This window comes from Salvelinus namaycush, chromosome 11 (genome assembly GCF_016432855.1).
Source record: "Salvelinus namaycush isolate Seneca chromosome 11, SaNama_1.0, whole genome shotgun sequence".
Classification (NCBI taxonomy): domain Eukaryota; kingdom Metazoa; phylum Chordata; class Actinopteri; order Salmoniformes; family Salmonidae; genus Salvelinus; species Salvelinus namaycush.
Window position 1 is genome coordinate 34,869,349 of NC_052317.1, and position 27,509 is coordinate 34,896,857.

Here is a 27,509-nt window from a genome sequence, read left to right on the forward strand (position 1 = left end):
TTACTGTAGACATGTCTATCTGCTTTTGTGTGTGACATGCAGGAGGAGGGCTCATGGACATTTATGTTCTGGACCTATTTTCTGCTAATGCATCCCAGAGTCCCATTGTAACAGTCTTGCTTCCATCCCTGTTCTCGCCCCAACCTGGGCTTGAACCAGGGACCCTCTGAACACATCAACAACCGCTCCCCACGAAGCATCGTTACATTTCACTCCACGAAAGCCGTGGAGCTGATCTGATTGGTCAGAAGACCGATTAGTGTTTAAACGCAGCATTTGCTTCCATAGTAGTAGGCCTACTGTGTCAACTATTTGTGTCAAATGTAACTCTTCTTCTCCTGCATTAACATTCACTCAGCTCCATGCTCATAAGGGTCATGTCCTTTGGGGCGTGTACTCACGACCTACTTTTTGTCTCTCTCAGTGCAATATGTTTCTTACCACCGCTCCCCCTCTGAGAAGAGGAAGCACACCTCTACCAATCAAGCACCAGCTGAAGCGGGAGGAGGCCGTATCAGAGGACCGTGATTGGATACCAGGGATTGACAAACCATCCACACTGCCAATCAGTGACACTGTTTGCCAGGATGAATCATTTGGTCAGGCGGCGGAGGGGTATCATGGGAGTGCTATAAGGATCGTACTACTTGGGCAGAATGGGGTTGGAAAATCATCGCTGGCTCTGTCCCTGGCTGGACTGTCAGACAGATCTCTGTCGGTGGACTCTGAAACAGCCTGTGGTAAAGTTCTTCAATGTGTGTCTATATTTGTGTGCGTGTGGGGATTGTAGTGTGTGTGAAGTGTGCACGTGGTATCTACTTTATGTCAATCGCATTATGTCAGCCACCACAAAAGACCAACATCATTCTGATTCAGGAGGTTGAGAGTTACTTTTCCCATTTTCTGAGTGTACTCTAAAGGCAGAGAAATTACAAGATAAACCAAAAAAGCACTCTGTGTCACTAGGCTGTCTGAAAGGTCAGGGTGATAATAACAGCAGTCTTGGGCCAATCACTCAACCAATCAATGCTCCAGCAGAGTGATGGGCACACTGCTCTGTAAGAGGTGCTGCCAGAGACATGTCATGAAGAGTCAGACCACAAAGTATTCATTATGGTTCCTAGAATCCTGGAGAGTCAAGGTATTTGCAACATAGCTATTTCTGGAACCTTAATGCTCTATGTGGGCCACCGTACTGTAGGCTACCATAACCTTGTCCCATATCTGTATGTGCTTCCAACTCCTCAGCCTATCATTGTGTAATACCAGACATGGGCCTCAGTTAACTTTAATCAATAGGCTGAATGTTTTCTTGCATATCCACCTCAAACCATTTATGAGTGTGTGTTATCATGTGTTTGTGTATCACTTTATGTGGAAGCATTGTTGTGTATGTTCATGTGTCATGTTTGGTTACAGGAGAAGGCTACGAGCGCACAGTGTCCGTTGACGATGAGGAGAGTTCAGTGATCATTTATGACAACTGGAAACAGGTATTTAAGGCATTCTCTACACCACAGGTGTCAAAACTCATTCCACGGAGGGACAAGTGTCTGCGGGATTTCGTTCCTCCCTTGTACTTGATTGATCAACTAAGGTCACTGATTAGTTACAAACTCCCCTCACCTGGTTGTCTAGGCCTTAATTGGACCCAAATTGAATGGAAATAACAAAAACCAACAAAAATCAGCCCTTCATGAAATGAGTTTGACACCACTGCTCTACACTGTCATTCTACTGCTGTCTATATGTTCATCTACTTCTCTCTGTACTCTCTGTCTTGTCTTGGTCTCTCTCTCTTTCTCTCTGAATCTATTTCACTTTGCCTTTATGACACTGATTGCATTCCTGTTCATGCCGCTACATTTTGAATAGATAAGCCACCCGGAGACAGTGGCAGCCACAGATTATTTGCCTTTTAGCCTTTTTTAGCTCTTACTTCGATAACTTGAAATTGCTTTCACATTCATGTGATTTGCTCCAGAGTACAGATATTTGGTGGGTGGTAATACAGATGATTTGCTCCAGAGTACAGATATTTGGTGGGTGGTAATGCAGATGATTTGCTCCAGAGTACAGATATTTGGTGGGTGGTAATACAGATGATTTGCTCCAGAGTACAGATATTTGGTGGGTGGTAATGCAGATGATTTGCTCCAGAGTACAGATATTTGGTGGGTGGTAATGCAGATGATTTGCTCCAGAGTACAGATATTTGGTGGGTGGTAATGCAGATGATTTGCTCCAGAGTACAGATATTTGGTGGGTGGTAATGCAGATGATTTGCTCCAGAGTACAGATATTTGGTGGGTGGTAATGCAGATGATTTGCTCCAGAGTACAGATATTTGGTGGGTGGTAATGCAGATGATTTACTCCAGAGTACAGATATTTGGTGGGTGGTAATGCAGATGATTTACTCCAGAGTACAGATATTTGGTGGGTGGTAATGCAGATGATTTACTCCAGAGTACAGATATTTGGTGGGTGGTAATGCAGATGATTTACTCCAGAGTACAGATATTTGGTGGGTGGTAATGCAGATGATTTACTCCAGAGTACAGATATTTGGTGGGTGGTAATGCAGATGATTTACTCCAGAGTACAGATATTTGGTGGGTGGTAATGCAGATGATTTACTCCAGAGTACAGATATTTGGTGGGTGGTAATGCAGATGATTTGCTTCATTACATGTTTTGATAAATAACCTGAATGCGTTCAGTCCTCTCTTTTCTGGCAGAATTTGAAAGGGATGTTAAATGGTCTTAGAATGAGATTGTTTTGTTCTATTCAAATATTTGAGTTATAAAGAGGCTAGAGGAGCACAGCTGGTCTAAGGCGATGTTGTGTGTGTGTGTGTGTGTGTGTGTGTGTGTGTGTGTGTGTGTGTGTGTGTGTGTGTGTGTGTGTGTGTGTGTGTGTGTGTGTGTGTGTGTGTGTGTGTGTGTGTGTGTGTGTGTGTGTGTGTGTGTCGCCACCCTGAGGTAGTGGCAGCCAATCATTTACTAGCCCTTTTTATTTCCCTCACTTAGAAAACTTGAAATTGCTTTCAAAGCCCATTCAAAATCCCTTCCAAATTCTGACAGAAGAGAGAGGACTGTACGCATTCAGGCTAATTATTTAAATATGTAATAAAGACATGAATCGGCATTACCACCCTCCAAATATCAGACAGAAAAATTAGAACATGAATGAGATTGTTTTGTCGTATTCAAATATTTGAGTTCTAAAGAAGCTAGAGAAACACAGCTGTACTAAGGCTGATCTGTGTTAATACTGTGTGTGCGTGTGTGGGGCACTGAGGATTTCATTATGATAAAGTACACTTGGTAATAGTCTAATATTAACCAGGTAATAGCCTTCTATGATGATGGTACACTCAATGCTGTAGTGTGTACACATGGACTTTATACCAGATGTCCAGGAGTACTCCCTAGTTTACTAAGTGTGAATTATTTAAACCTACAGATGTGGATCTTAATTTTATCATCCTGTTGCAGGACAACTTTCCTAAAATACAGGACATTTAAAACGTGTAGTGTATTTGAGGTATAAAAAGGCTAGAAAAGTTTTTGTCATTTCCACTATGAAATGTCAGACTTGATTTTCCCTTACGAAAAATGTGTCAACCCATACAAAAATGTCCATGAATTATAATCCACATAATAATTCCCATTTCCTGTTGCAGAACGATTTTCCTGCTGTAACAAACTGGTTTAAATTAAGATCCTGCATCAAATAAAAGAAAAGTGTTTGTGACATGCTTCATGACAAAAACGGGTGTAGACGGACAGTGAAATGCTTACTTTCGGACCCTTCCCAACAATGCAGAGAGAGAAAAAAGAGAAATAATAGAAAAATAATAACGGGTGTAATAAATACATAATGAGTAACGGTAACATGGCTATGCACGGGGTACCAGTAACGAGCCAATGTTTAGGGGTATGAGGTAATTGAGGTAGATACAGCACAGTGCCTTCAGAAAGTATTCAGACCCCTTGACTTTTTCCACAATTTGTTACATTACAGCCTTATTCTAAAATTAATTAAATTAATGTTTTTCCTCATCCATCTACACACAATACCCCATAATGACAAATTTTTGCAAATGTACACTACCGTTCCAAAGTTTGGGGTCACTTAGATATTTCGTTGTTTTTGAAAGAAAATATAATTTTTTGTCCATTAAAATAACATCAAATTAATCAGAAATACAGAGTAGACATTGTTAATGTTGTAAATGACTATTGTAACTGGAAACGGCTGATTTTTTTAAACGGAATATCTACATAGGCGCACAGAGGCCCATTATCAGCAACCATCACTCCTGTGTTCCAACGGTACGTTGTGTTAGCTAATCTAAGTTTATTATTTTAAAAGGCTAATTGATCATAAGAAAACCCTTTTGCAATTATGTTAGCACAGCTGAAAACTGTTGTACTGATTAAAGAAGCAATAAAACTGGACTTCTTTAGACTAGTTGAGTATCTGGAGTATCAGCATTTGTGGGTTCGATTACAGGCTCAAAATGTCCAGAAACAAATAACTTTCTTCTGAAACTCGTCAGTCTATTCTTGTTCTGAGAAATGAAGGCTATTCCATGCGAGAAATTGCCAAGAAACTGAAGATCTCGTACACCGCTGTGTACTTCTCCCTTCACAGAACAGCACAAACTGTCTCTAACAAGAATATAAAGAGGAGTGGGAGGCCCCGGTGCACAACTGAGCAAGAGGACAAGTACATGAGTGTCTAGTTTGAGAAACAGACGCCTCACAAGTCCTCAACTGGCAGCTTCATTAAATAGTACCCGCAAAACAGCAGTCTCAACATCAACAGTGAAGAGGCGACTCCGGGATGCTGGCCTTCTAGGCAGAGTTGCAAAAAAAAAGCCATATCTCAGACTGGCCAATAAAATGAAAAGATTAAGATGGGCAAAAGAACACACACTGGACAGAGGAACTCTGCCTAGAAGACCAGCATCCCGGAGTCTCCTCTTCACTCTTCACAAAAACCGAGCCATGAGGTCGAAGGAATTGTCCGTAGAGCTCTGAGACAGGATTAAGTCGAGGCACAGATCTGGAGAAGGATACCAAAAAATGTCTGCAGCATTGAAAGTCTCAAAGAACACAGTGGCCTCCATCATTCTTAAATGGAAGAAGTTTGGAACCACCAAGACTCTTCCTAGAGCTGGCCGCCCGACCAAACTGACAATCGGGGAAAAAGGGCTTTGGTTAAGGGAGGTGATCAAGAACCTGATGGTCACTCTGACAGAGGTCCAGAGTTCCTCTGTGGAGATAGGAGAAACTTCCAGAAGGACAACCATCTCTGCAGCACTCCACCAATCAGGCCTTTATGGTAGAGTGGCCAGACGGAAGCCACTCCTCAGTAAAAGGCACATGACAGCCCACTTGGAGTTGCCAAAAGGCACCTAAAGGACTCTCAGACCATGAGAAACAAGATTCTCTGGTCTGATGAAACCAAGATGGAACTCTGGCCTGAATGCCAAGCATCACGCCTGGAGGAAACCTGGCACCATCCCTACGGTGAAGCATGGTGGTGGCAGCATCATACTGTGGGGATGTTTTTCAGTGGCAGGAACTGGGAGTCTATTCAGGATTGAGGGAAAGATGAACAGAGCAAAGTACAGAGAGATCTTTGATGAAAACTTGCTCCAGAGTGCTCAGGACCTCACCTTCCAACAGAACAACAACCCTAAGCACACAGCCAAGACAACGCAGGAGTGGCTTCGGGACAAGTCTCTGAATGTCCTTGAGTGGCCCAGCCAGAGCCCGGAATTGAACCCAATCGAACGTCTCTGGAGAGACTTGAAAATAGCTGTGCAGTGACACTCCCCATCCAACCTGACAGAGCTTGAGAGGATCTGCAGAGAAGAATGGGAGAAACTCCCCAAAAACAGGTGTGCCAAGCAATTTGCAGAAATATCTAAAAACCTGTTTTTGCTTTGTCATTGTGGGGTATTGTGTGTAGATTGATGACGGGGGGGAAACACAATTTAATCCATTTTAGAATAAGGCTGTAACGTTAAAAAAAATACACTGCTCAAAAAAATAAAGGGAACACTTAAACAACACAATGTAACTCCAAGTCAATCACACTTCTGTGAAATCAAACTGTCCACTTAGGAAGCAACACTGATTGACAATACATTTCACATGCTGTTGTGCAAATGGAATAGACAACAGGTGGAAATTATAGGCAATTAGCAAGACACCCCCAATAAAGGAGTGGTTCTGCGGGTGGTGACCACAGACCACTTCTCAGTTCCTATGCTTCCTGGCTGATGTTTTGGTCACTTTTGAATGCTGGCGGTGCTTTCACTCTAGTGGTAGCATGAGACGGAGTCTACAACCCACACAAGTGGCTCAGTTAGTGCAGCTCATCCAGGATGGCACATCAATGCGAGCTGTGGCAAGAAGGTTTGCTGTGTCTGTCAGCGTAGTGTCCAGAGCATGGAGGCGCTACCAGGAGACAGGCCAGTACATCAGGAGACGTGGAGGAGGCCGTAGGAGGGCAACAACCCAGAGCCCTCCTAATTTTGCATGACTCTGGAGCACTGCCAGAGCCCTGCAAAATGACCTCCAGCAGGCCACAAATGTGCATGTGTCTGCTCAAACGGTCAGAAACAGACTCCATGAGGGTGGTATGAGGGCCCGACGTCCACAGGTGGGAGTTGTGCTTACAGCCCAACACCGTGCAGGACGTTTGGCATTTGCCAGAGAACACCAAGATTGGCAAATTCGCCACTGGCGCCCTGTGCTCTTCACAGATGAAAGCAGGTTCACACAGAGCACATGTGACAGACGTGACAGAGTCTGGAGACGCCGTTGAGAACGTTCTGCTGCCTGCAACATCCTCCAGCATGACCGGTTTGGCGGTGGGTCAGTCATGGTGTGGGGTGGCATTTCTTTGGGGGGCCGCACAGCCCTCCATGTGCTCGCCAGAGGTAGCCTGACTGCCATTAGGTACCGAGATGAGATCCTCAGACCCCTTGTGAGACCATATGCTGGTGCGGTTGGCTCTGGGTTCCTCCTAATGCAAGACAATGCTAGACCTCATGTGGCTGGAGTGTGTCAGCAGTTCCTGCAAGAGGAAGGCATTGATGCTATGGACTGGCCCGCCCGTTCCCCAGACCTGAATCCAATTGAGCACATCTGGGACATCATGTCTCGCTCCATCCACCAACGCCACGTTGCACCACAGACTGTCCAGGAGTTGGCGGATGCTTTAGTCCAGGTCTGGGAGGAGATCCCTCAGGAGACCATCCGCCACCTCATCAGGAGCATGCCCAGGCGTTGTAGGGAGGTCATACAGGCACGTGGAGGCCACACACACTACTGAGCCTCATTTTGACTTGTTTTAAGGACATTACATCAAAGTTGGATCAGCTTGTAGTGTGGTTTTCCACTTTAATTTTGAGTGTGACTCCAAATCCAGACCTCCATGGGTTGATCAATTTGATTTCCATTGATAATTTTTGTGTGATTTTGTTGTCAGCACATTCAACTATGTAAAGAAAAAAGTATTTAATAAGAATATTTCATTCATTCAGATCTAGGATGTGTTATTTTAGTGTTCCCTTTATTTTTTTGAGCAGTGTATATATATTTTTTTTACATCGGTAGTGTTGTCGTGCTCAGGGGAACTCCATTTTAAGGCATTTCTCTAAAAGGGAATCAACTTTCAAGCTTTCTTTCACCTCTTTTTATCTCTCTAGTCCTGTTTTTTTTCAGTAAAGCTGTCTCTTTCTCCTCCCTCCATCTTTTCCCTGATTTACCTCTTTTCTACAAAAAATCTAATCAAATTGTATTTGTCACATGCGCCAAATACAACAGGTGTCACGTTCCTGACCTATTGTTCCTTTTTCCTTTTATTTATTTAGTTGGTCAGGGCGTGAGTTGGGGTGGGTTGTCTATGTGTGTTTTTCTATGTTGGGGTTTTGTGTTCGGCCTGGTATGATTCTCAATCAGAGGCAGCTGTAGATCGTTTGTCCCTGATTGAGAATCATACTAAGGCAGCCGGGGTTTCACGTGTGTTTTGTGGGTGGTTGTATCGCGTGTCTGTGTTATCACCACACGGGACTGTTTGCGGTTTGTCACGTTTGTTGTTTTTGTATGTTAAGTGTTCAGTCTGTTTTCATTAAACAATCATGGACACTAACCACTCGGCATATTGGTCTGATCCTTCTCGCCTCTCCTCCTCGTCCGAGGAGGAGGATTACGACGATCGTTACAGAACCACCCACCAATCTAGGACCAAGCGGAGTGGAGAAGGGAGGCGACAGCAGTGGGAAAAAACCCAGGACTCCTGGACTTGGGAGGAGATCCTGGACGGCAAAGGACCCTGGGCTCAGCCAGGGGAATATCGCCGTCCCAAGGCGGAGCTGGAGGCAGCGAAGGCAGAGAGGCGCTGGTATGAGGAGGCAGCGCGGCGACGCGGTTGGGAGCCCGAGAGTCAGACCCAAAAATGTCTTGGGGGGGGGGGGGCACACGAGGAGAGTGGCAAAGCCGGGTAGGATACCTGAGCCAACTCCCCGTGCTTACCGTGGAGTGAGAGGGCGTCGTACTGGTCAGACACCGTGTTATGCGGTAAAGCGCACGGTGTCCCCAGTACGCGTGCTTAGCCCAGTGCGGGCTATTCCACCTCGCCGCACTGGTAGGGCTAAGTTGGGCATCGAGCCGGATGTCATGAAGCCGGCCCAACGCATCTGGCCTCCAGTGCGTCTCCTCGGGCCGGCATACATGGCACCAGCCTTACGAATGGTGTCCCCGGTTCGCCAGCATAGCCCAGTGCGGGCTATTCCACCTCGCCGCACTGGCAGGGCTACGGGGACCATTCAACCTGGTAAGGTTGGGCAGGCTCGGTGCTCAAGAGCGCGCGTCCTCCTTCACGGTCCGGTATACCCGGTGCCACCTCCACGTACCAGTCCACCGGTGGCAGCCCCCCGCACCAGGCTGTCTCTCCGGGTTCTCTCTCCAGCTGCTCCCACCTGTCCAGCGCTGTCAGAGCCTTCCTTCTCTCCAGCGCAGCCAGTGTCTGAGCTGTCTGCCTGCCCAGCGCTGTATGAACTGTCTGCCTGCACAGCACCGTCAGAGCTGTCCGTCTGTTATGAGCCGTCCAGCCAGGACCAGCCAGAGCCGTCCAGCCAGGACCAGCCAGAGCCGTCCAGCCAGGACCAGCCAGAGCCGTCCAGCCAGGACCAGCCAGAGCCGTCCAGCCAGGACCAGCCAGAGCCGTCCAGCCAGGAGCTGCCAGAGCCGTCCAGCCAGGAGCTGCCAGAGCCGTCCAGCCAGGAGCTGCCAGAGCCAGCCAGCCAGGAGCTGCCAGAGCCAGCCAGCCAGGAGTTGCCTGAGCCAGCCAGTCAGGAGCTGCCTGAGCCAGCCAGTCAGGAGCTGCCTGAGCCAGCCAGTCAGGAGCTGCCTGAGCCAGCCAGCCAGGATCCGCCTGAGCCAGCCAGCCAGGATCCGCCTGAGCCAGCCAGCCAGGATCCGCCAGAGCCAGCCAGCCAGGATCCGCCAGAGCCAGCCAGCCAGGATCCGCCCCTCATTCCTGTGTTGCCCCTCAGTCCGGTGTTGCCCCTCATTCCGGTGCTGCCCCTTAATCTAATGGGGGTTATATGGAGGGTGGTCATTTTGAGGAGGCTACGAAAGCGGGTAGTGACTAATGTGGGGTGGGGACCACGACCAGCGCCAGAGCCGCCACCGTGGACAGACGCCCACCCAGACCCTCCCCTAGACTTTATGCTGGTGCGCCCGGAGTTCGCACCTTAAGGGGGGGGTTATGTCACGTTCCTGACCTATTGTTCCTTTTTTCTTTTATTTATTTAGTTGGTCAGGGCGTGAGTTGGGGTGGGTTGTCTATGTGTGTTTTTCTATGTTGGGGTTTTGTGTTCGGCCTGGTATGATTCTCAATCAGAGGCAGCTGTAGATCGTTTGTCCCTGATTGAGAATCATACTAAGGCAGCCGGGGTTTCACGTGTGTTTTGTGGGTGGTTGTATCGCGTGTCTGTGTTATCACCACACGGGACTGTTTGCGGTTTGTCACGTTTGTTGTTTTTGTATGTTAAGTGTTCAGTCTGTTTTCATTAAACAATCATGGACACTAACCACTCGGCATATTGGTCTGATCCTTCTCGCCTCTCCTCCTCGTCCGAGGAGGAGGATTACGACGATCGTTACAACAGGTGTAGACGTTACAGTGAAATGCTTACCTACAAGCCCTTAACCAACAATGCCGTTTTCAACTTAAAATCCATCTCCTCTCTCTCTCCTTCTCTCTTGCCCCTCTCGTTCGTGTGCTTCCTTTCTTACTCAGAACTGACCCTTTTTTAGTGTAGTTAAATCTCTCTGAAAGTCAATTACATGTGTTATTCTCTGCATGTTTATACAAGTGCAGGTGTTACGCCATGGCAACATGAGCAGGCCAGTGGGGTTTGGAGCGGCTCCAGCCCAGCAGCAGTAAGGAGAGAGAGCAGACTGGACCAGCTCCCGCTCGCCACAACACACACATACATACACACACACACACATACACACACACAGTCATTCAAACACACTCACCAACACCCTTATTTCACTGCTGATGCCACGTTGACCCTGACAGCAGCAGCACTGCAACGAATTGTGGGTGTGTGTGCGTACTTGTATGCGTAGCATGCGTGCAGTGTGCACTGGCCCCAGAGGATTTTGCCTAACTCTAGCTAGGCCCCTATTCCATCTATGTTCCACCCTCCCCAGGTTACCATGGTGACCAGTGGACTGAACAAATCCCCAACATGGATTACATCATGTAGTTGTAGAAGCAGTGGGCTACAAAGCTTCTGGCTTGCAGAGTCGGTGGGAACCACTGGTTTTACTGTAGCTGCATGTGCCTCATCATAACCCAACCAATTATTTTGAGTATTTTGTAGGATAAGAAAACATTTATAATAACTAGATTGTGATTTTAGAGTGGTTCCTTGGTTCCCAGCTGATTCACACCTGCTGCTAGTTGTACCTTCTTCTTCCATGTCAAAGCAACCGAGTCCTACACCATCAGCAGCCATACAGCCACATCATCACAGAGCATTTCACAGAGTACACACACACACACACAGCGCTCAGAGAATCTACACACCCACAGCGGCGCTCCGAGCTTCTCTTCAGCTAGCCCTGGGACTGGGAGTCTTGACGTCAGGCTTAAATAAGTCATCCAGCTTCCTAAAATAGCCGGCACAGGCTTGGCCGGGACCTGGATGTCCTCTACTGTACTATTTGCCATCTTCCGTGTAGATCACTCATGCAGATAATCAGCCACCATCTTTCAGGGCCAATGGGATGTGTTTTGATGGTTGTGAGTTGGTTCTCTAGCACTTCCTCTCTCTATTAACAGGCTGACCACACCTGTCTGCACCACCAGGCTTTTTCGATGCTGGAGGTCTGAGCCAGCTGTGAGCGAATGGATCTCAGTGTAGAGCCATTCATTACTGCACCGGCAAGCCTATCGAAATACACTGTCTGCTGCAAGTGTCTATAATTATTTGACAACTGTAAAGTGCAACATTTATGGTAGAAAACCTTGGAAGCACTTCGGTGTAACGCTCATTCCTTCGACGATAAACGCGAATCTGACCATCACCCCTGGTGAGACAAAACCGCGACTCGTCAGTGAAGAACACTTTTTGCCAGTCCTGTCTGGTCCAGCGACGGTGGGTTTGTGCCCATTGGCGACGTTGTTGCCGGTAATGTCTGTGAGGACCTGCCTTACAACAGACCTACAAGCCCTCAGTCCAGCCTCTCTCAGCCTATTGCGGACAGTCTGAGCACTGATGGAGGGATTGTGCGTTCCTGGTGTAACTCGGACAGTTGTTGTTGCCATCCTGTACCTGTCCTGCAGGTGTGATGTTCGGATGTACCGATCCTGTGCAGATGTTGTTACACGTGGTCTGCCACTGCGAGGGCAATCAGCTGTCCATCCATTCTCCCTGTATGGCTGTCTTAGGCGTCTCACAGTACGAACATTGCAATTTATTTCCCTGGCCACATCTGCAGTCCTCATGCCTCCTTGCAGCATGCCTAAGGCACGTTCACGCAGATGAGCAGGGACCCTGGGCATCTTTCATTTGGTGTTTTTCCAGAGTCAGTAGTAAGGCCTCATTAGTGTCCTAAGTTTTCATAACTGTGACCTCAATTGCCTACCATCTGCAAGCTGTTAGTGTCTTAACGACCGTTCCACAGGTGCATGTTCATTAATTCTTGCGAAACAGTGTTTAAACCCTTTACAATGAAGATCTGTAAAGTTATTTGGATTTTTACGAATTATTTTTGAAAGACAGGGTCCTGAAAAAGGGACGTTTCTTTTTTTGATGAGTTTATATGTAGAGCAGTGTTGTGTGTGTCTGAATAGAGGGGTCAGTATCTATTGTTGTGTGTGTCTGTCTGCATAGAGAGGTCAGTATCTAGAACAAATAGATTTGAGTGGTTTTTACAGAGTTCAGAGTTTAACATGGGACACAGTATTTGGTAGTTCATTCAGCTATTGCTGAAGAAGCAGCTACTCTTCCTGGGGTCCACATGAAACATGAAACATTACATCATACAGAACACTAATAGACAAGAACAGAACAACACACATTTAAAATAAGAACAATGGACCACAGGAGGAGAATGCAGACTGTCTTGGAGAGAATAATATACAGTAAGAGAATGAATTGTATTTTCTTTTGGAATCTTTCATCAGAGAGTCTAAGCATACAAGTCAACTGTATGTCTAGAAATGCATTGGAAATCATTCAGCTTTCTTTGTAAAAAAAAAATATATATATATATACTTTTAACTTCAAAACATATTTGACAAAATGATGTCTAATGTCATGTATATTCACCGTTTTCCTGCATTGCATTTACACATTATCCTGAATGAGATTCATGGTGAAAACATCAGGTTTCAGTTGTTTCTGTTTATGGCTTTTACTCAGGAGGCCCTGGTGCATCAGTACTCTTTCTTTGGTGATTATATGGGGACATATGCTAAGTGACAAGTTACCTGACTCTCACAAGCTCACTTTGAGTGTGTGTGTGTGTGCATTGCATGTGAGAGTGTAGTACACGTATGCAAGCTGTAAATAAATGTGTGTGTGTGTGTGTGTGTGTGTGTGTGTGTGTGTGTGTGTGTGTGTGTGTGTGTGTGTGTGTGTGTGTGTGTGTGTGTGTGTGTGTGTGTGTGTGTGTGTGTGTGTGTGTGTGTGTGTGTGTGTGTGTGTGTGTGTGTGTGTGTGTGTGGAGGGCAGTATACCATGACAGATGGTCTGAGTGGAACAGAACAGAGAGGAGCTTACTGACTAAAAGACAAACACAGTGCTGAGTTATCAAGCATCCCACTGATGGAAAGCCCTTTTATTTTGTCACAGTTACCCTGGAGAGCTCTCTGTCATGACACCGCCCATCCTTCTCCGATGTGGCCGTGTTTCTCTTGGCTGCTTACAAAGATTAGTGGCTGTCTCTCCCTGCTCCACAAAGCCTGCTAGTCCCACTCCACTACCCCATCTCCTCCCTCCTCTCATCCCCCTCCACTCCTCTCGTCTCTCATCCCTCCCCTCTCCTCCCCCTGCACCAAGCCCTGACGGTGACAGGTGGCCAGGCTCACTTCCGCGCCGCTAACTCCCCTCCCTCCTCCAGAGAGAGATGGAGTGGGTTCCGGAGACCATGGATTCCCTGCTGCGGGGTACAATCCTCTTTGGCTTGTAGGAGCTGGGAAATTTTCAGGTGGATGCTCTCCAGAGGGTTGAAATTTACCTTCAGATCCATGTGGATGTAGGGCACACAGACTGAAACAGACACAGTCAGACAGGGCTGGCAATGGTGGGTTAAGAAAGGGGGCTGGCAGCTCTTCTCCTTCTGTGTGCCTGAGTGAGTGAGTGAATCAGAGAGGCCTGTCCTCCAGAGCCACAGTTTACTATACAGGCCAGGACTAGATGGAGGGAGACATCATTTAAGCCCAGTGCTTCAGTGGGGAGTGGCCACCACTAAAAGGGTCAGAAGTCTCAAACTGAAGCAGGAAGTTCACAAGGGCACAATGTGTTGTGTTGGATTTAGGACAAAGCCCCTGCGAGTCCACTCAGCAGAGAACCTAAAGTAGGATTAAAATAAGCGTTATGCCAGGTGGTGAGGGATAAGAACTGGCACAATAGTACTGATTTACAATGATTCAAATTCAGAATTTCAGAGCTGGGTAATCATCTTAAATCCTCCCTCTGATATAAGCGTTCATTATGTTACATGCATTACAACAAGGTAGGTTGTAGCCTGGGTGGTGTGGTGGTCAATATACATGTTTACGTGGGTTTGAATCCAGCCCACTCTTTACCTTTCTTTCTCTCAGTCTCTACGCTATCCAACAAAACATAAAAAATGCTAAATATATTTATATAAACATAATGTAGGTTGTTGAGAAGAGAACAAGTGTGTATCAGTGTCATTAATGTGTGTGTGTGTGTGTGTGTGCGTGTGTGTGATGCAGGACCTGTCCACGCTGCAGTGTGAGGTGGTTGTCCTGGTGTTCTCGGTGACTGACAGGAGGAGTTTCCAGCGCACTGCACAGCTCCGCCTCATCCTCAGGGAGTCACTGCCCCACACTCCCATCATCCTCGTGGGCAACAAGAGTGACCTTGTCCGTTGTCGAGAGATCAGCACAGAGGGTAGGGAGGACATCCTCGCTATAATGTAACACACATACACACCGTTATCACATGAGTGCCCAAGGCATATATTTTTAACGTGCCTCCTGTCAATCAATCTAAGGGTCTCTCCTTTCCACCTTGTGACACCATTCTCATGTAATCACCTACAGTGCAGTGTACAGATATAATACAGTATTGCATGCAAATGTATAAAATACTTACTTACAGTCGATACAATATAACCCCCACCCCTTTTCCCAATCATTCTCATCATAACACCTGCAATGTCTCAGTACAGGATGGTTGAGGTTGGCACAGGAGTGGAAATCCAATGTCTCAGTACAGGATGGTTGAGGTTGGCACAGGAGTGGAAATCCAATGTCTCAGTACAGGATGGTTGAGGTTGGCACAGGAGTGGAAATCCAATGTCTCAGTACAGGATGGTTGAGGTTGGCACAGGAGTGGAAATCCAATGTCTCAGTACAGGATGGTTGAGGTTGGCACAGGAGTGGAAATCCAATGTCTCAGTACAGGATGGTTGAGGTTGGCACAGGAGTGGAAATCCAATGTCTCAGTACAGGATGGTTGAGGTTGGCACAGGAGTGGAAATCCAATGTCTCAGTACAGGATGGTTGAGGTTGGCACAGGAGTGGAAATCCAATGTCTCAGTACAGGATGGTTGAGGTTGGCACAGGAGTGGAAATCCAATGTCTCAGTACAGGATGGTTGAGGTTGGCACAGGAGTGGAAATCCATTCTCATCATAACACCTGCAATGTCTCAGTACAGGATGGTTGAGGTTGGCACAGGAGTGGAAATCCAATGTCTCAGTACAGGATGGTTGAGGTTGGCACAGGAGTGGAAATCCAATGTCTCAGTACAGGATGGTTGAGGTTGGCACAGGAGTGGAAATCCATTCTCATCATAACACCTGCAATGTCTCAGTACAGGATGGTTGAGGTTGGCACAGGAGTGGAAATCCAATGTCTCAGTACAGGATGGTTGAGGTTGGCACAGGAGTGGAAATCCAATGTCTCAGTACAGGATGGTTGAGGTTGGCACAGGAGTGGAAATCCATTCTCATCATAACACCTGCAATGTCTCAGTACAGGATGGTTGAGGTTGGCACAGGAGTGGAAATCCAATGTCTCAGTACAGGATGGTTGAGGTTGGCACAGGAGTGGAAATCCAATGTCTCAGTACAGGATGGTTGAGGTTGGCACAGGAGTGGAAATCCAATGTCTCAGTACAGTATGGTTGAGGTTGGCACAGGAGTGGAAATCCATTCCTGTCCCTTCTTGTCCTGTCAATTTTTTTACCGTACTGTCTTGATCCTGCAACAGTTTTATAACGCCAGAACTTTCCTGTCCCGCCCAATAAAAATCACTCCTATTCCATCCCGTGCTAATTTTTACACTCAGAAATCAGCTCTGCAGATATCATCTCTGCATGTGAGTAGCCATAGCAACTGCTCCCTTTTGGCTGCCGCTTAGAGCTCACGAGACAGTTGCCTGCCATGCACACACAGCCGATAACAACCACATTATGAGATTTTTACGATGAAGGCAGCCTCACTACTTAGTCGGAATAACTAAATTTCTCTCTTAAAGGCTTCATCATTCACTGACATAGGTTGGCATCTGAGGTAAAGTAGTGAGTGCGCAGTAGCCATGGCTACAACTGGAGCGAAATGACAATACATTTTTTATAGGTTTTTATTAAGTAAACTACACTACCGTTCAAACGTTTGGGGTCACTTAGAAATGTCCTTGTTTTTGAAAGAAAAGCACATTTTTTGTCCATTTAAAATAACATCACTTTGATCAGAAATAGAGTGTAGACATTGTTAATGTTGAAAATGACTATTGTAGCTGGAAACGGCAGATTTTTTATGGACTATCTACATAGGTGCACAGAGGCCCATTATCAGCAACCATCACTCCTGTGTTCCAATGGCACGTTGTGTTAGCTAATCCAAGTTTATCATTTTAAAAAGCTAATTGATCATTAGAAAACCCTTTTGCAATTATGTTAGCACAGCTGAAAACTGTTGTACTGATTAAAGAAGCAATAAAACTGGCCTTTAGACTAGTTGAGTATCTGTAGCATCAGCATTTGTGGGTTCAATTACAGGCTCAAAATGGCCAGAAACAAATAACTTTCTTCTGAAACTCATCAGTCTATTCTTGTTCTGAGAAATGAAGGCTATTCCATGCGAGAAATTGTCAAGAAACTGACGATCTCGTACACCGCTGTGTACTTCTCCCTTCACAGAACAGCACAAACTGTCTCTAACCAGAATAGAAAGAGGAGTGGGAGGCCCCGGTGCACAACTGAGCAAGAGGACAAGTACATGAGTGTCTAGTTTGAGAAACAGACGCCTCACAAGTCCTCAACTGGCAGCTTCATTAAATAGTACCCGCAAAACAGCAGTCTCAACTTCAACAGTGAAGAGGTGACTCCGGGATGCTGGTCATCGTCATGGTTAATCTATTCTGGGCCTCTGTATTATGCCAATTATCTCTCATATCTGTATTTCACAGATAAACTGTTTATCTGTGATCACCAAAAATCTATTTCTGGCTGCTTTGAGGAGCAATATGGGAAGATGCATGTTTTCAATTGCAATCTCCTTATGGGAGAAAAAATGGAACTGTGTTATTGTTACCTCAAGAACGCATAAGTATCATTTTGGCTTGGTGATGTTAGGCTCTATTCAATCCATATTATGGAAGTTCAGAGTGATTTAAATTTAAAGGCAATGTTCCTGCGTTAGTGGAGACTACATTCACGGTAAATCCTGAATATGTTGGCTCAATCTTAAATGACCTTTAAATGTATATTGCACAATCTGTAACATATACAGATTGAAAAGAGCCCTTACTGTGAAATGGCTTCCAGTGGGTTTAAGAGCAAACATTTAGGGCCGGGAAATTATGTTGACTACCTTTGGATAATGGTGCCGGAGGGGATGGCTGCCGTTACGGGCTCCTAACCAACGGTGCTATTTTGTTCATTTTTTCTCATTGTTTGTAACTTATTTTGTACATAATGCTGCTGCTACCGTCTCTTATGACTGAAAATAGTTTCTGGATATCAGAACAGCGACTACTCACCTCGAACTGGATGAAGATATTTTCTTTAATGAGTCCGATGCGAAGGATATACTGCTTCCCCGAGACCAGGCCCTACTCCCCGTCATTCGCGTGAAGGAAAGACGAAAATACAGGTGACGGAGATCGGGGTGCCTTGTGAGAATTCTTCGGAGAGTGGGTATCCCGCCTCTACCATCCGTTCTATTGGCCAAAATGCAATCACTCCATTCGCGATTATCCTTCCAACGGGACATTCAAAACTGTAATATCTTATGTTTCACGAGTCGTGGCTGAACGACGACATGGATAATATAGAGCTGGCTGGGTTTTCCATGCATCGGAAGGACAGAACAGCTATGTCTGGTTAGAAGAGGGGTGGGGGTGTGTGTCTATTTGTAAATAACAGCTGGTGTGCAATGTCTAATATTAAAGAAGTCTAAAGGTATTGCTCGCCTGAGGAAGAGTACCTCATGGTACGCTGTAGACCACACTATCTACCAAGAGAGTTTTCATCTATATTATTCGTAGCCGTCTATTTATCACCACAAACCGATGCTGGCACTAAGACTGCACTCAACGAGCTGTATAATGCCATAAGCAAACAAGAAAATGCTCACCCAGAAGCGCCGCTCCTTGTGGCCGGGGACTTTAATGCAGTAAAACTTACATATGTTTTACCTCATTTTTACCAGCATGTCACGTGCAACCAGAGGGAAAAAAACTCTAGACCAAATTTACTCCACACACAGAGATGCATACAAAGCTCTCCCTCGCCCTCCATTTGGCAAATCTGACCATAATTCTATTTTCCTGATTCCTGCTTACAAGCAAAAACTAAAGCAGGAAGTACCAGTGACTCGCTCAATGCCCTCAGACAAACCATCAGTACAGGACTAAGATTGAATCCTACTACACCGGCTCTGATGCTCGTCGGATGTGGCAGTGCTTGCAAACTATTCTGGACTTCAAAGGGAAACCCAGCCTCGAGCTGCCCAGTGACACGAGCCTATGAGACGAGCTAAATGCCTTTTATGTTCGCTTCAAGGCAAGCAACACTGAAGCATGCATGAGAGCACCAGCTGTTCTGGACAACTGTGTGATCACGCTCTCCGTAGCCGCTGTGAGCAAGACCTTTAAACAGGTCAACATTCACAAGAACAAGGGCCAGACGGAATACCAGGACGTGTACTCAGAATGCGCGCGAACCAACTGGCAAGTGTCTTCACTGACATTTTCAACCTCTCACTGACCGAGTCTGTTATACCTACATGTTTCAAGCAGACCACCATAGTCCCTGTTTCCAAGATAGCGAAGGTAACCTGCCTAAATGACTACCGCCGCATGGCACTCACATCAGTAGCAATGAAGTCCTTTGAAAGGCTGGTCATGACTCACATCAACACCATCATCCTGGAAACCCTACACCTATTCAATTCGCATACCGTCCCAAAAGATCCACAGATGACACAATCTCATTCGCACTCCACACTGCCCTTTCCCACCTGGAAAAAGGAACACCTATGTGAGAATGCTGTTCGTTGACTACAGCTCAGCGTTCAACACCATAGTGCCCACAAAGCTCATCCCTAAGCTAAGGACCCTGGGACTAAACACTTCCCTCTACTAGATCCTGGACTTCCTGACTGGCTGCCCCCAGGTGGTAAGGAGAAGCAACAACACATCTGCCGCGCTGATCCTTAACACTGGGGTCCCTCAGAGGTGCGTGCTTAGTCCCCTCCTGTACTCCCTGTTCACCCACGACTACATGGCCAAGAACGACTCCAACACCATCATTAAGTTTACTGACAACACAACAGTGGTAGGCCTATTCACAGACAATGAGACATTCTATAGGGAGGAGGTCAGAGACCTGGCAGTGTGGTGCCAGGACAACAACGTCTCCCTCAATGTGAGCAAGACTAAGGAGCTGATCGTGGACTACAAGAAAAGGAGGGCCAAACAGGCCCCCATTAACATCGATGGGGCTGTAGTAGAGCGGGTCGAGAGTTTCAAGTTCCTTGGTGTCCACATCACCAACAATCTATCATGGTCCAAACACACCAAGACAGTCGTGAACAAGGCACGACAACACCATTTCCCCCACAGGAGACTGAAAAGATTTGTCATGGGTCCCCAGATCCTCAAAAAGATCTACAGCTGCACCATCGAGAGCATCCTGACCAGTTGCATCACCGCCTGGTATGGCAACTGCTATGGCAACTGTCTCTGTATACATTTCCGTGATTACAATGCAAAACTCATAGCAAAACTCATAGTCACATAGCCTACAGTAAGCAACAGAAAACCCTTTTATTATTATTCTATCAATGAAAGCAGTGACCTCTACGTACTTGTAGAGGTGTTTATGGACACGTAGCTCTCCCTCCTACCTTATCCCCCGCTGGGGGAATTCAGCTGTATGCCTCCTGTCTTCTGTTGTTATTTGGATTATCTCTCTAGCACAGAGGACTGGTGTCACTATCTTTACACTCATGCAAGCACCCACACACACGCACCCACACAAACTTACAAACACCAGCCGGCAATCACATGCACACACTCTCACACCTCTCTCTCCCCTCTCAGTGTGTGTGTGTGTGTGGGGGGGGGGGGGGGGGGGTGACACTGCCTGTGCCATGTGTGGAAGGCTGTGATAAGGAGCATCAGAGAAGAGAGAGGAGAAATGACTGGGGTGTCTATGCTACAAGGGGCTGTTGCAGGGGTGTGTGAATAAAAGTGATTGAATCGGGACAGTTGTGAGAGTCGGTATTTGTGTACAGTGTGGGTGTGAGACCTTTTGTTTTGGGTGAAACATTTTTTGTTTAGTATAGGTTGTCCAGAAGAGAGAGAGTGTGTGTGTGTGTGTGTGTGTGTGTGTGTGTGTGTGTGTGTGTGTGTGTGTGTGTGTGTGTGTGTGTGTGTGTGTGTGTGTGTGTGTGTGTGTGTGTGTGTGTGTGTGTGTGTGTGTGTGTGTGTGTGTGTGTGTGTGTGAGACAGAGAGAACCACAGTAATGATGTGGTCATCGATGTGGAAATGCTACATCTGTCTTTTGTATCCATCGATCTACGGTATTCTGAGCCCTGACTCCCTGTCCGATATTTGAGCCTGAATAAGGAAGAAAACTTGCCTGGCTGGTGGACTACTTAACATTGACTGTATTGTTTGGTGCCTGTGGTTGAGATATGGGTTTAGGTCATAGAATGTATTTATGGTATTGCTGTGGCACAGTTATTTCTCTCTCCCTTCTCTTTCTCTTACTATGTATATATACAGTGAATTCGGAAAGTATTCAGACCCCTTGACTTTTTGCACAGTTTGTTACGTTACAGCCGTATTCTAAAAGGGATTCAATCGTTTTTTTCCCCTCATCAATCTACACACAATACCCCATAATGTCAAAGCAAAAATTGGTTTTTAGAAATTTTTGCAAATGTATTAAAACCAATAAACGGAAATATCACATTTACATAAGTATTCAGTACTTTGTTGAATCACCTTCGGCAGTCATTACAGCCTCGATTCTTCTTGGGTATGATGCTACAAGCTTGGCACATCTGTATTTGGGGAGTTTCTCCCATTCTTTTCTGCAGATCCTCTCAAACTCTGTCAGGTTGGATGGGGAGCATCACTGCACAGCTATTTTCAGATCTTTCCAGAGATGTTAGATCGGGTTCAAGTCCCAACTCTGGCTGGGCAACTAAAGGACATTCATAGACTTGTCCCAAAGCCACTCCTGTGTTGTCTTGGCTGTGTGCTTAGAGTCATTGTCCTGTTGTAAGGTGAACCTTCACCCCAGTCTGAGGTCCTGAGTGCTCAGGAGCAGGTTTTCATCAAGGATTTCTCTGTACTTTGCTCCGTTCATTATTCCCTCAATCCTGATTAGTCTCCCAGTCCCTGCTGCTGAAAAACATCCCCTCAGCATGATGCTGCCACCGCCATGTTTCACTGTAAGGATGGTGCCAGGTTTCCTCCAGACGCGACCCTTGGCATTCAGGCCAAAGAGTTCAATCAATCAAATGTATTTAGAAAGCCCTTTTTACATCAGCAGATGTCACAAAGGTCTATACAGAAACCCAGCCTAAAACTCCAAACAGCAAGCAAAGCATATGTAGAAGCACGGTGGCTAGGACCCTAGCAAGAAACCTAGAGAGGAACCAGGCTCTGAGGGGTCCTCTTCTGGCTATGCCATGCCATATTTTTCCACCCGCACAGGTTTCATAAATTCACATATAGCGATTAAATATTCACTTACTTTTTGAAAATCTTCCCCTGATTTGTCATCCAAAGGGTCCCAGCTACAACATGTAGTGTCGTTTTGTTAGATAAAATCCTTCTTTATATCCCAAAAAGTCTGTTTAGTTGGCGCCATCGATTTGAGTAATCCACTCGTTCAACATGCAGAGAAAGGAATCCAAAAAGCTACCGCTAAACTTTGTTAAAACAAGTCAAAATATGTTTCTATCCAATCCTCAGATACCCTAAAATGTAACTAAACTATAATATTTCATACGGAAAGAAGTATGTTCAATAGGAAAACGATATTAGCAGGTGTGTGCCCTCCTCGTCACGATGCATACATGAGTTTCCAAGTCTGTATCCTTGTGGTAAAACTCATAATTCTTCCTCGTTTTGGAAGAAACAAGCCAAAGACTACTGACACCCAGTGGAAGCCATAGGAATTGCATACTGGGAGCTAGATTTCATTTTTTACCTATACATTCTATTGGAAGAGCATGGGCTCTCCAAAAAAATTATATGTTGGTTTTTCTTTGGATTTTCTCCTACCATATCTATTGTGTTATAGTCTCCTACATTATTTTAACATTGGTCTTCTTTCCAATGGTACCAATTATATGCATATCCTGGCTTCAGGGCCTGAGCAACAGGCAGTTTACTTTGGGCACGTCAGTCAGGCGGAAATTGAGAAAAAAGGACCCTAGCCCTAAACAAGTTTTAAATTAGCCCTAGCCTTAACAGGAAGCCAATGTAGAGAGGCTAGCATTGGAGTAATATGATAAAAAATGTGGGTTCTAGTCAGGATTCTAGCAGCCATGTTTTGCACTAACAGAAGTTTATTTAATGCTTTATCTGGGTAGCCAGAGAGTAGAGCATTGCAGTAGTCTAATCTACAAGTGACAAAAGCATGGATTAGCTTTTCTGCATCATTTTTGGACAAAAAGCTTCAGATTTTTGCAATGTTACGAATATGGAAAAACGCTGTCCTTGAGATATTCTTGATATGTTCGTCAAAAGAGAGATCAGTGTCCAGAGTAACGCCGAGGTCCTTCAGTTTTATTTGAGACGACTGTACAACTATCAAGTGGTGCAGCGGTCTAAGGCACTGCATCTCAGTGCTTGAGGTGTCACTACAGATACCCTGGTTTGAATCCAGGCTGTATCACAACTGCCCGTAATTCGGAGTCCCATAAGGGCGGTGCACATTTGGCCCAGCATTGTCCGGGTTTGGCTGGTGTAGGCTGTCATTGTAAATAAGAATTTGTTATTAAATGACTTGCCTATTTAAATAAAAGGTTAAAAAAAATCTAAATAAAGATGAATTGTCAGATCCAACAGCAGATCTCTTTGTTTCTTGGGACCTAGAACTAGCATCTCTGTTTTGTCCGAGTTTAAAAGTAAAACATTTGCCGACATCCACTTCCTTATGTCTGAAACACAGACTTCCAGGGTAGGCAATTTTGGGGCTTCGAAATGTACAGTCAAGTGTTGTCCGCATAGCAGTGAAAGTTGACATTGTGTATACGAACGACATCACCAAGAGGTAGAATATATAGTGAAAACAATAGTGGTCCTAAAACGGAACCTTGAGAGAACTTACAATTGATTTGTCAGGGGGGATTTGTACTACTATCTGTACTTACTAGTGGCACAGACGCTATTTCATCCTTTCCTACACTGAAATGACCCTTGCCTAACGATTGTGTCTGAAGCTGTGCTTGCAGCACGGCTATCATCGCCATAAGGCGATAGTTCTCCTGTATATCATGAGTACAGCGACTGCTGTTGGTAAATGTATTAAAAGTAAAAAACAAAAAAACAAAAAACAAATAGTCAAGTAGCAACAAACAGCACAACAGCACTGAGACAAGTCCGGAAGTTGAGGGCGCAGCAACAAGGTGGGGGCTAAGCAACTAATCAATCTCTGATCAATCTCAGACCTAGAGAATCTTGTTTTCCACCATAATTTGCAAATAAATTCATTAAAAATCCTACAATGTGATTTTCTGGATTTTTTTTTCTCATTTTGTCTGTCATAGTTGAAGTGTACCTATGATGAAAATTACAGGCCTCATCTTTTTAAGTGGGAGAACTTGCACAATTGGTGGCTGACTAAATACTTTTTTGCCCCACTGTGTATATATATATATATATATATATATATATATATATAAATATATATATATATATAATGTTATTCATTCATTAGCTAATTGAGGGTCGAAGCGCTACCACCTTAATTGGGAAGGACAGGCTCTTGGTAATGGCTGGAGTGGAATAGGTGGAATGGTATCAAATACATCCAACACATAGTTTGATGCCATTCCATTCACTTTGTTCCAGCCATTATTATGAGCCGTCCTCCCCACAGCAGCTTTCACTGAGCTCTAACCATCGTTAGTAACACAATACTGTTGTTTAATATCTACTTCTCCCTCTAATGCTTAGTCTGCCTTCTCCCCACACCTCCTCCCTCTGTCACCCCTCCTCACTCTGTCACCCCCTCCTCCCTCTGTCACCTCCTCCTCCCTCTGACACCCCCTCCTCCCTCTTTCACCCCCTCCTCCCTCTGACACCCCCTCCTCCCTCTGACACCCCTCCTCCCTCTGTCACCCCCTCCTCCCTCTGTCACCTCCTCCTCCCTCTGTCACCCCCTCCTCCCTCTGTCACCTCCTCCTCCCTCTGACACCCCCTCCTCCCTCTGTCACCTCCTCCTCCCTCTGACACCCTCCTCCCTCTTTCACCCCTCCTCCCTCTGTCACCCCCTCCTCCCTCTGACACCCCCTCCTCCCTCTTTCCCCCCCTCCTCTCCTCCCTCTGTCACCCCCTCTTCCCTCTCTCCTCCCCTCCTCCCTCTCTCCTTCTTTGTCCCTCCTCTCTCTCTCCCTCGTGCTCTCTCTCTCTCTCGCTCGCTCTCCTCTCTACTCCCCTCCTCTATCCTCTTCCCACCTCAGCCACTGCCACCACAACACTATGATCTCACGGTGGTCTCATCTTATTGTGGCTCATCCCTGCAGCTCATCCCCTTTAATGGAGCGGCTCAGCTCCATTCAAATTTTCATTCCGCTCTTAACAGGTTAAGACTCCATTCAATCAGCTGTTATATGTAGTAGATATTAGGATAAGCCCAACTGATCTGATTGGGGATTTTTTTCCTTTCCACTAAACATGGCTGTCATGGTATCTCTCTATTGCTACATCCCTCGCCCCTCTCTCTGTGTTACAGAGGCCCACTCCAGTGCCATGATATATGACTGCCAATATCTGGAGCTGTCTGCCTCCCTGGACCACGGTACCACCGAGCTGCTGGAGGGGGCAGTGAAGGCTGCCAGGGGTGACTGCGTGGGGCCAGGCTGGACGGAGGGGGACCCCGGGGCGGGGCGCAGGGAGAGCCTGACCAGCAAGGCCAAGCGCTTCCTGACTGGCCTGGTGCCACGCTCCTACGGCCGAGGAGACAGGGACCGAGGCCAATACAGGGAGATGAGCAGACACCGGGGGAGCAAGATCCTCCGACAGAAATCACGCTCTTGCCATGACCTCAGTGCAATGTGACACACCAGACAGACAGAGAGAGGGGATGGGAGGTGTGTGAAAAGGGGAAAGAATGAAGGAGGACAACGGGGGATGGGAGATAAGTAATGGAAGGGGAAAGGAAGAGGAGGATGGTGAGAAGTGTAGAGGAAGAAAGACTAGTGGAAGATACACAAAGGAGAGAGAGAGAGAGAGAGAGAGAGAGAGAGAGAGAGAGAGAGAGAGAGAGAGAGAGAGAGAGAGAGAGAGAGAGAGAGAGAGAGAGAGAGAGAGAGAGAGAGAGAGAGAGAGAGAGAGAGAGAGAGAGAGAGAGAGAGAGAGAGAGAGAGAGAGAGAGAGAGAGAGAGAGAGAGAGAGAGAGAGCAGAGGACAACCTGGTTAGAAATGAGGCAGTACCTGAGGGGGAGAGAATGAAAGAGAGGTGAAGTCATCAGAATTGCAAGATGAGATGGATATGAGACGACTCATAACGCAATGAGAGAGAAAAAAACTATGAAGAGTGATATTGGAGAAAGATTAATGAATCAAGTAGGAAAACGGTGATTGGAAAATGTGCAAGATGGAAAAGACTGATAGAGATCTAATGTAGACCTAATGATTAAGTAGAGACTGATAGAGATCTAATGTAGACCTAATGATTATGTAGAGACTGATAGAGATCTAATGTAGACCTAATGATTATGTAGAGACTGATAGAGATCTAATGTAGACCTAATGATTATGTAGAGACTGATAGAGATCTAATGTAGACCTAATGATTATGTAGAGACTGATAGAGATCTAATGTAGACCTAATGATTATGTAGAGACTGATAGAGATCTAATGTAGACCTAATGATTATGTAGAGACTGATAGAGATCTAATGTAGACCTAATGATTATGTAGAGACTGATAGAGATCTAATGTAGACCTAATGATTATGTAGAGACTGATAGAGATCTAATGTAGACCTAATGATTATGTAGAGACTGATAGAGATCTAATGTAGACCTAATGATTATGTAGAGACTGATAGAGATCTAATGTAGACCTAATGATTATGTAGAGACTGATAGAGATCTAATGTAGACCTAATGATTATGTAGAGACTGATAGAGAGCTAATGTAGACCTAATGATTATGTAGAGACTGATAGAGATCTAATGTAGACCTAATGATTATGTAGAGACTGATAGAGATCTAATGTAGACCTAATGATTATGTAGAGACTGATAGAGATCTAATGTAGACCTAATGATTATGTAGAGACTGATAGAGATCTAATGTAGACCTAAGTCCCTGTTTTTAAAAGCATGATGTTACACAGTGAATAGATTTGCAGAGATAAGACTTGCCCAGTAGGCTCATGTAATTATAGTAACAACGTCCTGGATTATACTTCTTATTGGCCGGAAGCTATGGTATACTATCCCTCCCCTGTGATCTCCAATGCAATGCCCTTTACAAAAGCCTCATCTTGCACTTTTTATACCGATCAGATTTATTGTCGCTGCTGCATAATCCCTTTATATCAGGTATTGCTTTTGGAGATTATTCTTTTCTCTAGAGCAGGTAGTGCTCAATAATCCCATAGATGAGAGAACTTGGTTGGAGCAGGTCATATATTACAGGAGCTATTTTGAAAGTGAATGTAAACTCAAGTCTTGCGGTTATATGGAATCTGGCCACTTATCCCACTACACTCTCCTTTACACTGACTCAATGCTAAACATCCCTGCACTCAATCATGATCCTATTTAATAGGGCAAGGAGATTTTCCTCACCAGGAAAAACTACAGGCTCTACCTATATATATATGCAGCTACTGCAGAGCCTAGCAATAAGTAAATCGCTCTAAATGAATAGAAGTAAGGAATATTTGTAACTAGGGCCCAGACCTGACAGGGAAAACTCTGACAGAACCCACAGACTGACAGAACCCACAGACTGGTAGAGCCCACAGACTGACAGAACCCACAGACTGACAGAACCC

At 45.6% G+C, this 27,509-nt stretch overlaps 1 protein-coding gene across 1 annotated transcript; it reads left to right on the top strand.

Annotated features, from left to right (window-relative positions):
* Positions 1-430: 430 nt before the first annotated feature.
* LOC120055634 (GTP-binding protein REM 2-like) lies at positions 431-25,557 on the top strand. Its single transcript, XM_039003523.1, has 4 exons — positions 431-740; positions 1,420-1,493; positions 14,515-14,692; positions 25,232-25,557. Exons 1-4 carry the CDS (start codon positions 431-433, stop codon positions 25,555-25,557), a joined length of 888 nt encoding a protein of 295 aa, XP_038859451.1.
* Positions 25,558-27,509: the final 1,952 nt, after the last annotated feature.

Excerpts from the sequence above, each read along its gene's own strand:
- LOC120055634 (XM_039003523.1), top strand. The coding sequence starts at position 431 with ATGTTTCTTACCACCGCTCCCCCTCTGAGAAGAGGAAGCACACCTCTA. Across the intron at positions 741-1,419 it reads GGACTCTGAAACAGCCTGTG|GAGAAGGCTACGAGCGCACA; the intron begins GTAAAGTTCTTC and ends GTTTGGTTACAG. Across the intron at positions 1,494-14,514 it reads TTTATGACAACTGGAAACAG|GACCTGTCCACGCTGCAGTG; the intron begins GTATTTAAGGCA and ends TGTGTGATGCAG.